Raw genomic sequence first — 12,376 nt, forward strand, 5'->3', positions numbered from 1 at the left:
TCTTCTGGCCCCTGGCATAGGGGGCAAGGGTGGGAAAACAGGAATCATCCTGCAGCCAAGTAACCTAGCTTTAGGACAGCTAAACATCAAATGAGGCCTAATTTTGTCCTTGCACTGCAGATCTATCTGACTGTTCTTGACTGTGCTCTTGCTTATGCCAGTGTAAATAAGAATTAATTCCATGGACATTTTAACAATGAGATTAGAACCTGGCCCATTGTATTCAGCCGAGAAGTCAAGTCCAAAGTGATAAGATTCTTCTTAGTTTAGGTTAGGATTAATTGACAATTTCTTAACAGTTAGTCAGCAACAGCCACCACTAATCAGATAAACTTTGTGTGATCGTATCCGTCAATAGACGCACCGTGTCAAGCAACATTTCTGAAAGGCGGATGTGAACCCATCGAGCAACAGGTTTTTCTGTCTCTTCAACGCTTCCAGGACAGTATTGCAACATCTAAAAGACAGTGCAGAAAATGAGACCAGAACGTGTCTTGCCGGGAAGCCTCACCAGCAGGATAATTTATGATGTGGTTTGTTTTATTTCTCTCTCTCTCTCTGTTTTTGAAGTGAAGGTTTAAGATTTAAAAAATTCCTTAGGTGTGTTGGACTAAGTACTGTTCATCATGACCTGACCGGAGAACTGCAGCTACTGCACTTGATCGGCCTCCTCTTAATAAACAGGCGAAGAGTTTCATCTACAAATAATGCGGCCAGCAGCAGAGCCTGTTTTATTTTGCTAGCTTTTGCAGCAGAAGTGCTGTCAGCTCACATTTGCAAATGGTGTGGTTTCTCTATTACTTGTTGCTCTTCCTGTGAGATTACTATAGCAAGCCCAGCATTAACAAGGATCACTGAACCTAGACGTTTTTGAAAATATTTTTTTCCCTTTTTATATAAATGAGAATAATTATAAATCAGAATTAATCGAACCTCCTGCTGGTGAAAAGGGCTGCATTGTCTGCCTCAGAGTCCCCAACCCTTGACTGTAGCTCAGGAAAGGGAACAGGCTCACAGCTTTTTGAGCTTATTAGAGCTGGAATGTGGCTTTGTTCTCATCCCGGGGGGCTACAAAACTTGAAAAATATTCTGTGCCCCCAGCAGCCAGGCCTGACCAAACCTAGCAGCCAGGAACTATGGGAGATGAAGTGCAGGGGCAGTATCCTACTGAAAAACCCAGCTGTCTCAGCTGCTGAGAAGGTGCGATTCCTACCAGGATGCTGCTTAGGAACTCCACTTTTGTATCAGTCTCTGGGGTGTAGGGATCTAAAACATTTGAAGACCTTCTGTGGCTCCTGAAAGGGAGAAGGGGCTTCCTGTCTGCCTTTTCCACCCCATCCTGGAGCCTCGAGTATGTTGAGGGGTCTGTACTATTCTACCCTTCCCCCGAAGGGTGTCTGCTGTAAGCTGTATTTGTGCGTGTTTGGGTGCTGGGAAGGGAGTGGGCACTGTGCTACTCTATTCGTCCCTCAGCCTCTGGTTTGGGATCCCCCCTGCTCCCAGTGAATGTGCACGTTGGTTCAAAGATGTCTCAAGTAGCTGCAGATTGAAAGTGTCCTTATTCTGGTCAGTTTCACAGCCATCCACAAGGTCTACAGTATTTTGAAGTGCTGTTGTGAAACTGACCAGAGTCCCGTCAATGTCGCTTTGCGGTAGAAGCAGGAAGGTGGGGTACTATTGCTTTACATTCACTAGATTTTCTTCACAACCACCGTAAGTAAGGCTACGATTTAGTCATGGGTATTTTTTGTAAAAGTCATGGACAAATCATGGGCAGTAACCAAAAATTCACGGCCTGTGACCGGTCCTGATTGTACTATATACCTCTGACTAAATCTTAGTTGGGGGGCATGGCAGGGGCAGACGCTTGCGGGGGGGGGGGGGCCGTCAGCATCAGCCGCCAGGGGCCATCGAGACCAGCTGCCAGGGGCCCCCCAGGGCCATCCATCCACTGTTGGTCCTGCCGCCCCTGGGACTCCTGTTCCGTTGGTTCCAGGGCCAGCCACACCGGCGGCTGCTCCGGGGATCCCCGAGGCCAGCTTCCCGGGCCGCCCAAGTGGCTGGTTGTGGAGCTGCTCCATCAGCCCCGTGGCAGCTGCTTGGGCGGCCCTGGGGTCAGCCACACCGGCCGCTGCAGAAGTCATGGAAAGTCACGGAATCCGTGACCTCTGTGACAGACACGGAACCCTAACCCTAAGTATTATAAACCTTTTTCTTTTGTTGTTGTTGTTGAAGTGAAAGCTTACGTTTGATAGAAAGGAAGGGCTCAGCCCCACCTTCACTTGACAGGGGAAGTTCTTCCAGTGGCTCGCATATTCCCACTTAGGGATATTGCACTGTCTAATGGTGCTGAACTGTCTCAAAGCAGCGTATGAGAATGGGGCTATATAAGGGGGCGCAAGTGCTCTCTACCACCTCAGTTCATTCCAACTGCTGTGCCAGATGGAAGCGAACCACTCCAGTCGGTCGGGATCCGGGGTGTTCTCCATTCCTGGGGCGTGTGTGTGTGTGTGTGTGTGTGTGAATGTGAAGCTTGTTGCACTGTGTCTGGTAAAGCGCTGTAGGCGAACTGCACCAATAGCATGCACGTGGAACTCCTGTTTTATTTCTCAGTTTGCGTCATGTGTATGCACAGTGGTAGCTTGTTGTGAACCAAAGGTGTTGCCTTCTCAGAGAGTGAGGTCCTTTGCTTCACTGCACAGCAGTGGACCTCCTGGGATTGTTTTTGCTATGAATTGTGGGAAGTCAGGGGGCTTCAGATTTTTGAGAAATCCCATGTCTCCACCATCCTGTGCTGGCTAGTGCCATTTTTGAATTGCTGTCGGCCAGCATGGACCTGGCAATGCTCTGCTCCGCTGTGGTGGTAGCTGTGATCACACAGAGTCTGCTTGGGGTGTATTTCAGCACTCAAAGCTGGACAGTTTCGGCTTTGGAGACCACCTGTCACGTCGCTAAACGGGAGCAGCGGGAGATTCAGCAGTGGTGGAAGCAGGATGGGAGCATGGAGGAAGAGAAAGCCAAGCAGTTGGTACTAGAGGACCGGCTCCTGGATCAGCTACACACTATGCAGTGCTATTTCTGGGCTTTGGAGACCAACGTGGCTTGGTGTGAAAGGATTGTTCTGCGGACTTGGGATGACTAGCACTGGCGAGAGAATTTCAGGATGTTTTTTTTAAGTGATGTGTTGAACTGACTGCAGAGTCACCATACCAATCTGTGCTCTCCCATACCTGGGTCACCATTGTCATCTGGAAGCTAGCCACTCCAGAGTGCCACCAGTTCGTGGCCAACCAGTTTGGTGTGGGGAGATTGGCCCCAACAGTCTCTGTCATAGGGGTGTGTCATGCCTTGGAAAAGATACTGTTGCACCAGGTTATAAAGCTGGGTAATGCTTAGAAAATTATTGAGGTTTTGCACCGGTGGTGTTCCCAAACTATATTAGGCACATGGGTTCCATCAGTTGCCCCCTGTACTAGGGCACAGAAAGGGGAATTTCCGCAATGATGTTCCAAGGGCCGGCTGACCGCCGTGGCAGGTTTACAAACATAAATGTAGGGTGGCCAGGAAGGGGCTGTGGTGATACAGCTGAGCTTTGAGAGAGAGAATATTTATCCACAGGAACCCTATGGACATTAATGGTGGTGAGGTTTCTTTGGTTATACCCTGGCTTATCCTCTGCTTCCCTGGTTAACGACGCCATTTGTAGGCCTCTTGGACAAAAGGAAGGAATCTGCAGAATGGAAGTGGAGAGTGCAGTTGGCCTGTGGAAAGGGAGATGGCGCTGTTTGTGGAATAGGTTCAAAAGCTGCTGAAAAAAAACCTGCGCTGCCCATTTATAGCAGCACATTGCATTCTGCTCAATATTTGTTGGACTAAGGGAGAAACCCTGCAAGATGAGTGGGAGTCCGAGGTGCAGACACTTGCTCGGCACTTTGAGCAGCCACCGAAAATAGAAAATGGAAACACCCAGGGGATGTTATTAGGGATGCCTGTCGTTCTCAAGTCTCATGCCTGAAAATGTGCACCTTTGCATCCAGCTGTTAGCCCGTGGAGGGAGGTGTTTGGGTCGATGGTGAGCTGTGTGGTGTAGCTTATGGGTGTTGGAAGTGGGACCCTGCCAGTGACTTTTCCCCTTCATATGAAGGGGCTTTTGGCTTCAGAGCAGCGATGAGTTATAATGGATGAATTTTAAACTGGTTTCATTAAGAGCCAACCAACAGTAATATAACAAATCAAAATAAAGTTTTTAATTGAACCAGTATTAAAACAACTGTTACTTAAAAATACACTTAACAAATCAAGCTGCCAACGGTGGAAAAAACATTAAAAATAGTGCAGCCAAAACTGAAAGTGCAGGGTATGGCAGAACAGCTAAGGGGGGTTAGAGTCAGAGGCGAGTATACGCCTTCGCTTTTCCTCTTCTTGTCTGCAGGGCTTCTGGGGTGGAGAGTCACCTGCCAGTTAGCAGAGCCAGGGGTCAAGCCAGAGTCAGAACCAAGAATTGAAGTGAAGGGTCAGAGCTGAGGTCAGATGCCAGAGGCCAAGCCAGAGTCAGGGTCATAAGTTGGAGGCTGGGGCCAGAGAAAGATCTGGCCACTGAGGATTGGAGGCAAAGTGTAAGGGCAGGGGTGAGGCAGGAGCCAGCAGGAATCAGGAACAGGTTTGGATGCAGGAAGCAGCCACAACAGGGTACCACCTGGTTGCTTGGACAAACTTCCTGTGTCTTCTCCTGGCTTAAACAGCGTGGTTGGACCAATTGGTGGAGCCGGGCGATCCTCCAATCAGAGCTCCCGTGGGTGGTGCCTTGGCTGGGGCTATAGTCCTAGTCGTTTCTCAGCCCACCAGATATCAGTAGGCTTTGGGTGATGGCCAGGATGTAGCGGCTATCTTGAGACTCCTAAGCCTGGGTTCAAGACCAGGGACGTCACATTGTAGCTATTGCAAAGCAGATGTCCACTAACAGGTCTTTATGCTGGTGGCAGGCCACGAGAGCTTACTACTCCGATTACTTCTTCCCAGATGGCAGTGAGCTCCAGGATCTTAGCACGGCTCCAAGCAGCAGCACCAGGTGTGCGGTGGGGGTTGTGGAGTAGAATTGCTGTAGTGTCACAAGAATGCTGATATGCTTGAATCCAGGAGCAAATGGCCAAAATCTGGCTCCGTGCCAGCTTTTAAATGGGGGAAGGGTTTGTCCTGGGAACTTGACACCAAGGCAGGGGAGGGCACAGGATGTAAGCAGGTCAGTAATGGTTGACTGTAAAGCCATGTGGGATAGCTATTGGAGGCACGCAGTGATGCCAGCTGTTGCTTGCACATGAACAACAGTGCGAACTAATTCAGTTCTCCGCAAACTTGGTCCACTTCGCAAGAGGAGTCCAGATTTCAGGTGAAGTGCAGCGTTAATGCGCTGTGACGCATTGCATCATTGGTAGGCCTCATGTTTTAGAAGCGGATTAACTCTATTTGTATGTTTCAAAACCCCCATGTAGACAAGCCCTTAGTGTCTTGATAATGGTTGTGTAGTTACAGTTGAGTGATCAGTGCAGGTAGTTAAGTGAGGTAGTTCGCTCGGTTCCATGTTATGGTGGCGCTGAAGAAAAAGACGACGCTGAGAGATGTACTTTATGTATGTTAGGTGCCTGAAATGCTTGGGACAGGGGCATTCTCCTTCTGGATGTTCTATCTGCCGGACTTTCACGCCCAGAGCTCCTGAGGAGAGGCAGAATGGATTGCAGGTGCTTCTCCTTAAGGGCCTCTTGAGGCTAAATCCACCCGGTTCTGGGCACAGGCTGGATCCAAGGTCCGAGAAGCCAGTCTTGCTGGTGATTGCCACCGGCTGAGTGGATTTTCCGAGCCCTGTTCTCAAACACTGCTAAAAATAAGGGCAAAACATTTCTACCAGCTAGAAGAAAAACAGTGGGGTTCCCTTTAAATGAAAGTGGGAAGTGGATATCTATGTCAGACCCTGAAGAGGAGACACAATGGAATATGAACGCGTTTTTTTTTTTTTTTTACAAGGAGGAAGGATATTTCCTGCTTTTGATTTCTTTTTTTTATCCATGTTTGAGGCACGTCTCCAAGTTTATATAAATCTTACAATAACAACTGGGTTAATGAGATTTCTGACTCTGACGGAATTGTCTTTTTACTCTTCATTGAATTAATGACTGTTAAGTGCTTTCTGAGCTGTGCCCTTTTAATGTATCAGGAAACTCCTACACTTTTGCTGCCCAACAAAAAGCTTTCCTTTATTATTATTTTTAAAGGCACAGTGAACTTTTTGTGGTTGCTTTGAGAATAAAGGACCAGATATTCAGACATTTGTCCATTGAAGTAACTGACCTATGCCAATTTATACCACCTGAAGATCTGGTCCAGAGTGTTTTATGATTGTTCTGTATTCATCTGACCTGCCATATACATAGGTTTTAAAAAAGGAGACTCACAGCCAGCCACTTTCCATTAGAAGAGGCATCACTGTTGCCAGAGGCATCATTCCTGAATTTTATTTTGATCAGGTTTTAAACAAAGAGGTTTCTGAAGTCCGCAATGGTATCAGAAAGTACTGACAATGATAAAACCACTTCCTGCTTTCATCTGGCGGCCTGGGTTTGATGGCACCGGTTCTTTGCCGGTAGGGACAGAGTCTCTTGCCTGCACTGGTGTTGCTTGGATGTAATTAAGGGCTGCAGAGGAGAGGAATTTAGGGTTTCATCCAATGTCTGTTGAAATCGATGGAAAGATTCCTATCCATTTCAGTAGTGTTGGAGCGGTTCCACAGTTAATTCTGTTGATGTATGGGCGAGAACATAATCCATCTCCCTCTCCCCCTGCAGTGATGGCTCACAAAGCCTGATGGGAGTAAAAAGTTGTAAAATTGTACCTTTATTTTAAAAAAAATGAAGTTGGGAGATATGACTCTGAATGCACACAGGGAGCAGAACTGCGCAGGTGTCATTGTCATGTATTCACTTTTAAACACTAGAACCATGTGTCAAGCGGTGCTTAGGGCCTGCTGTTTGGGGCTGGATTTTATTTTGATCACAGCTGATTTTGATGGACTGTGGATTTTTTTGACCAGGAGTGTTGATGATCAGATTGTTCGTTGTGCTATCAAATTACAAGGAAAAAATTGCAGAGCAGTGGTTTACAAGCTGCACAATTTAGGTTTGTGTGTAGTGATTTGTCACTAGAAAGTAAACAGTCCATAAACTGCAGGCCTCGTTAAACGCGAAGTCATCATGAAAATGAAGGCAGAAGGCCCAGTTCCTTCTATCTATAAATGTACTGTGGTTTTGCTGAATGTCCTAACATTTTCATCACCAGAGTGGTGCTGGAAATGTTAGAACTGTAACATGATGCAAAACACGTTCTCCTTTTGATTATGCAACGTTGCCAACGCTTACGATTTTTATTGCCAGTCTTGCGATATTTGATGTTTTTTTGTTGAAACTTCAGGTACTGGACTCAAGAGACTGCATGTGAATCTCAGATCTAATTTTTTAAAGAATTGCGTTTCTAGCCTTCTTAGGTATGGAGGTAGTTAGATAATACGAAGCAAGTGCAGCTTAAAGGCTTAGAAATCAGAAGGCAATTGAATAGAACTCCCAAAATATATTTTGTAAAAAATCTCTTGATTGCTATCTTATGATTTTTTGGGTGCCTGACTCCTGATTTTTGAATGCTTGTAATTGGTAATACTGATTGTTAAACAGAAGAGATGGGGTTAAGCTGTAAAGTCTGGTACTGGATTCAGTTCAGATCTCAAACTTTCCCAGTGTTTGTGGTAGTTTAATATCTTTGTTTCCAGTTTGGGGTGTTACAGAGATAGTCCTGACTTGTGATGTTTGGATTACCCGAATCTGAACTTTCCCAAAATCTAGGATGGGAGGTGTGAATGTTTGCAGCCTTTTGCCATAACATGGAGGGCGAAAACATTGATGTTAATGGGGTCAGGATTTCATCAGGAAATTTCAGTGGCATTTGGAGTCTCTTTTGCAAAGGTTTTGAGGTTTATTGGGGGGGAAATCTCTCTTTTAAAAATAGCCTCTCTGTAATATTACTTTTTAGCAACCCATAAGAGAAAGCAAGTTGTTATTAATATACACAAGGACAAGGGATAATGAAGATACAGAGATAAGGTACTTAAACATGCCTGAAATGACTGGATTTAACTTCTCTTCAAGAACTACAACATGCATCTGCTAGAACATAGGACAAGCTTCTGCCCCGGCTGCAACTCGGGGTACGTCTATACTTACCTCCGGGTCCGGCGGTAAGCAGTCGATCTTCTGGGATCGATTTATCGCGTCTTTCTAGACGCGATAAATCGATCCCGGAAGTGCTCGCCATCGACACCGGTACTCCTGCTCGGCGAGAGGAGTACGCGGCATCAACGGGGGAGCCTGCCTGCCGCGTCTGGACCCGCGGTAAGGTCGAACTAAGATACTTCGACTTCAGCTACGTTATTCACGTAGCTGAAGTTGCGTATCTTAGTTTGAAGTGGGGGGTTAGTGTGGATCAGCCCTCAGTGGGGTTTAAGTTAGGACAAAGTCTGGCCCATGCTACTCCACAGACAGAGATGGCCTCGGCTTCCTCTGTCTGCTGGGTCATGCACACAACAGCAGATTGAAAAGAAAGCTGGCTGTAAATACATTGATTCTCTAGCGCTATATCTTCAATTTCTATGTTATTATTTATTTGTTTTGAGCTTGCAGCTAAAAGCCCCAGTTAGAGGTCTGTACACACATACAATGAAACGACATTCCCTGTCTCAAACGGCTGTTAACCTTTTATTTTTCCTTTATTCAAAAACCCAAAACACACCAACAGCATGCAGGGTCATAATATGCTTGCATCTGACAACTTTTCCTTTCTTTTTCCTAGAACTATTCATTGCCTTATACGAGGCAGACTCCGGAGTGCAAAGACCCAGACTCTGAATACTTTGAAGAAAACATTAATAAATGTTGCAGCAAATGTCCTCCAGGTAATGGATTTAGGTTATTTATGACTATTACTGTGTAAGGCTAAATTCATCTGATTTCTGGATAAATGTGGTGTGCCTGTACCATTGAGAGAGCCAGAGGAGTCACTGATTTTTGCTGCTTTAATATACTCCCAGCCATAAGACCTTGTATTGTTGATCCTGGGACTGTAAGAAACATTTATCGCAGGGCCTAGAGCCAGTTGCCTGAATTACTTCTGGCCAGGGTTCACCCTGTTGGCTTAACCAACCTTTGAATGAGTCTGGCGCCAAAGGGTTATCTTGTGTGATTTGGATCCCATGCCAGCTGCAGTGTGGCAGATCCAGCTGTTTCCTGGTGAGGCGTGGGGTTTCTTGGGAATTTGCTAGGTTCTTAAAAGTGAACAGATGCAGTTTTACCTGCCAATTTTTTGAGCATAATCTTTTTATTAAAATATTTGTAAAAATGTATTTTCATACAAGGAGAATAACATATAAAACTAATTAAACCACCAGCACTGAATCCTCGCCGCCAATTTAACATTATTAGCCAATGTCCGCCCGAGTACAGTAATAGCAAATACACTGTTAATCCCTGTGTGGGGTACAATGTAGTATTTGCACAGTACTATTAGGTACAATCTAGCTCTGGGAAGATTCAGTTATTCTATAATTGTTCATTATGGAGTTAGGTGCCTTTTTCCCATGAAGCATCTAGTGCTGACCACTTTCAAAGACAGACCACATGGACCACTGATCTGATTTGCAATGTCTTTTCCTATTGTTCCCAATTACGCCTACTAAGAAATGAGGCAAGTTACGAATGTCAAACCAGGCCTACACTTATACTCCAATGATATTTTGTAGTGACATCTTCTTGGTAAGTATTTATTGAGCATAGAAAGCTTTCTTTTGGTTGCAGGTGAAGACATTTTAGTTGCTGGTTGTTGTAATTGCCCACCAAGTATTTTCATCATATAGAGATAAAGCCCAGAGAGAGCTCAGAACTTTGGGTACGTTGTCGTCAAAGAGACGAACCATCAGAGTTATTCTTACTCCCCTGGCATTTACCTCACAACATGCTGAGCAAATGTTCTTTGTCTCTCTAAGTGCAAAGTTCCTGTCGCAGAGATTTGGATGATTAAGCAGGAAACGAGCATGTGCTGAAGCAGCCTAAGTGGCTCGAATTGACCAAAAATGTCAAGACTTAACGTCTTGGTTTCCTGTGTTAGAAATGCAATGGAGGAAAATGTCATGATTCATAATTAAACCTTCACACTCTGGCAGTAAATAGCGATCAAGCTCCAGTGGCACCTTCTCCCCTTTATTATAATATTTCACAATAACAAGCCCAGGATTTGGGGCAATGCATAGGAAACTGAAAGTCTCTGTAGTTGTCGGTATTTGAAGTTGAACGGAAGGGTTTTTCATGTTGATTTATATAAAAAAAAGCCCAGATTTTTAAAGGTATTAACTCATTTTTCCCATCAGCAATGCACAGCCTAAGCGATTTAGGAGCCTAGGTCACATTTCCCCAAAAGGGATTTAGGCACTTTAGAACCTAAATCCCTTGAACCGTCAATGAGATTTAGGCTCCTAAATCAGTAAGGCGTTCCAGTGCTGAGCGCAGTGGTGCCTAAATGCCTTTTAAAAATCGGGGCCTAAGAACCTAAATCATTAACAGGATACATGGAGCCAAATTAGAAATTGTAGATAAAATATATTTGAAAACTAAATATTTGGAAATCTTTTCCTGTGTTACTTAACTGCCAGGGCCTGGCTTCATGGTTCCCTGTGACTCCAGTACATCACTAATCCCTAAAATGGAGATTCTCAAAGGAGGGGCCAAAACTAGCTATGAAAGCTTTCTTGGCAGGGCCTCATTGTTCCTCTCATTGAGCAAGCATGTCCTCCAGCGTGTTCCTGTATGCCATGCTCCTATATCAGATATGGACTGGCTACAGGGCCTCCCTGTGAGTGATACACACCAGATGTGTTCAGTATAAAATCCTTCAGGGCTCTGTCTGTATGGCTGAGTTTAGTTGAAATAAGGTACAGTAGAGCCTCGAACTGACCTGTCAACCACATCCCTCGCATGGAACCAGAGGCAGCAGCAGAGACGACAAAGCAAATACAGACTGTTAGTGTTAATACAGACAGTGTTAAACGTAAATTACTAAAAAAATAGACAGGTTTCAGAGTAGCAGCCGTGTTAGTCTGTATCCGCAAAAAGAACAGGAGTCCTTGTGGCACCTTAGAGACTAACAAATTTATTAGAGCATAAGCTTTCGTGGGCTACTGCCCACTTCCTCGGATGCATCTAGAGTGGAACATATATTGAACAAATTTATTAGAGCATAATAATATTGGCCTCTCAGAGTTGGTAAGACAACTCCCACCTGTTCATGCTCTCTGTATGTGTATATATATATCTCCTCAATATATGTTCCATTCTATGCATCCGAAGAAGTGGGCTGTAGCCCACGAAAGCTTAAGCTCTAATAAATTTGTTAGTCTCGAAGGTGCCACAAGGACTCCTGTTCTTTTAAAAAAATAAAGGGAGAGTTTTGAGAGATTTGACAAGGTAAGGAAATGTTCTGTGCTTGTTTCATTTAAATTAAGATGGTTAAAAGCAGCATTTTTCTTCTGCATAAACAACGAGGAGGCCTTGTGGCACCTTAGAGACTAACACATTTATTTGGGCATAAGCTTTTGTGGGCTAGAACCTGCTTCATCAGATGCATGGAGTGAAAAATAAAGTTTCAAAGCTGTATTAAGTCAATGCTGAGTCTTACCACCTCCATTCCTGAGGTGCTGGTAACGCTGAGGTTCTACTGTATGCCACACACAACACCACCTAGTGGCTAACTAGTATAATACAAGTTTCAGAGTAGCAGCCGTGTTAGTCTGTGTCCGCAAAAAGAACAGGAGTACTTGTAATTTAGCATTTCATTTCATCTCCCTTTAAGTTCTACATTCCTACCATTTTACAAAATTTATTCTATCCTACTGGTTTTGAAGTTCAATATGGAACAATCTGTTAAGTGTCTCTGAGTTGTGTTGGTTTTCTAATTGCATGTCCTGAATGCTTAGCAACTTCGTCATCTGGCGACTCATTAGCTGCAATGACTGCTGTGGTCTGTTTCGAATCCTTGAGTTGTCTTGTTCTGCATCTGCCATCTGTAGAGTTAGTTGGCTCTGTTGATTGTTCTTTCTGAGGAACGGACTGTAGATGTCAACAGTTTCTGTTGAACTCTCCACTGTCAGTCTTGATTACATATGATCTGACCTGATTTTTTTTTTTCTTTTCTTTTCGACAGCTGGAGTTGTCCATTTCCCCCTGCCCCCTTTCTTTCCCCCCCAGATTGAGAGGAACACGGTTACCAGGTTCTAGACTTGGCAGTTCTCTAA

At 44.9% G+C, this 12,376-nt stretch overlaps 1 protein-coding gene across 2 annotated transcripts in view; it reads left to right on the forward strand.

The window, feature by feature from the left end:
* Nucleotides 1–12,376, forward strand: part of TNFRSF1B (TNF receptor superfamily member 1B) — a 37,872-nt gene that overhangs the window by 10,940 nt on the left and 14,556 nt on the right. For both annotated transcript variants that reach the window (XM_034756504.1, XM_034756505.1), the window contains exon 2: nt 8,887–8,989. In XM_034756504.1, the coding sequence (XP_034612395.1) occupies nt 8,887–8,989 (103 nt within the window). The remainder of the gene's footprint in view (nt 1–8,886; nt 8,990–12,376) is intronic.

This window comes from Trachemys scripta, chromosome 24 (genome assembly GCF_013100865.1).
Source record: "Trachemys scripta elegans isolate TJP31775 chromosome 24, CAS_Tse_1.0, whole genome shotgun sequence".
NCBI lineage: Eukaryota > Metazoa > Chordata > Testudines > Emydidae > Trachemys > Trachemys scripta.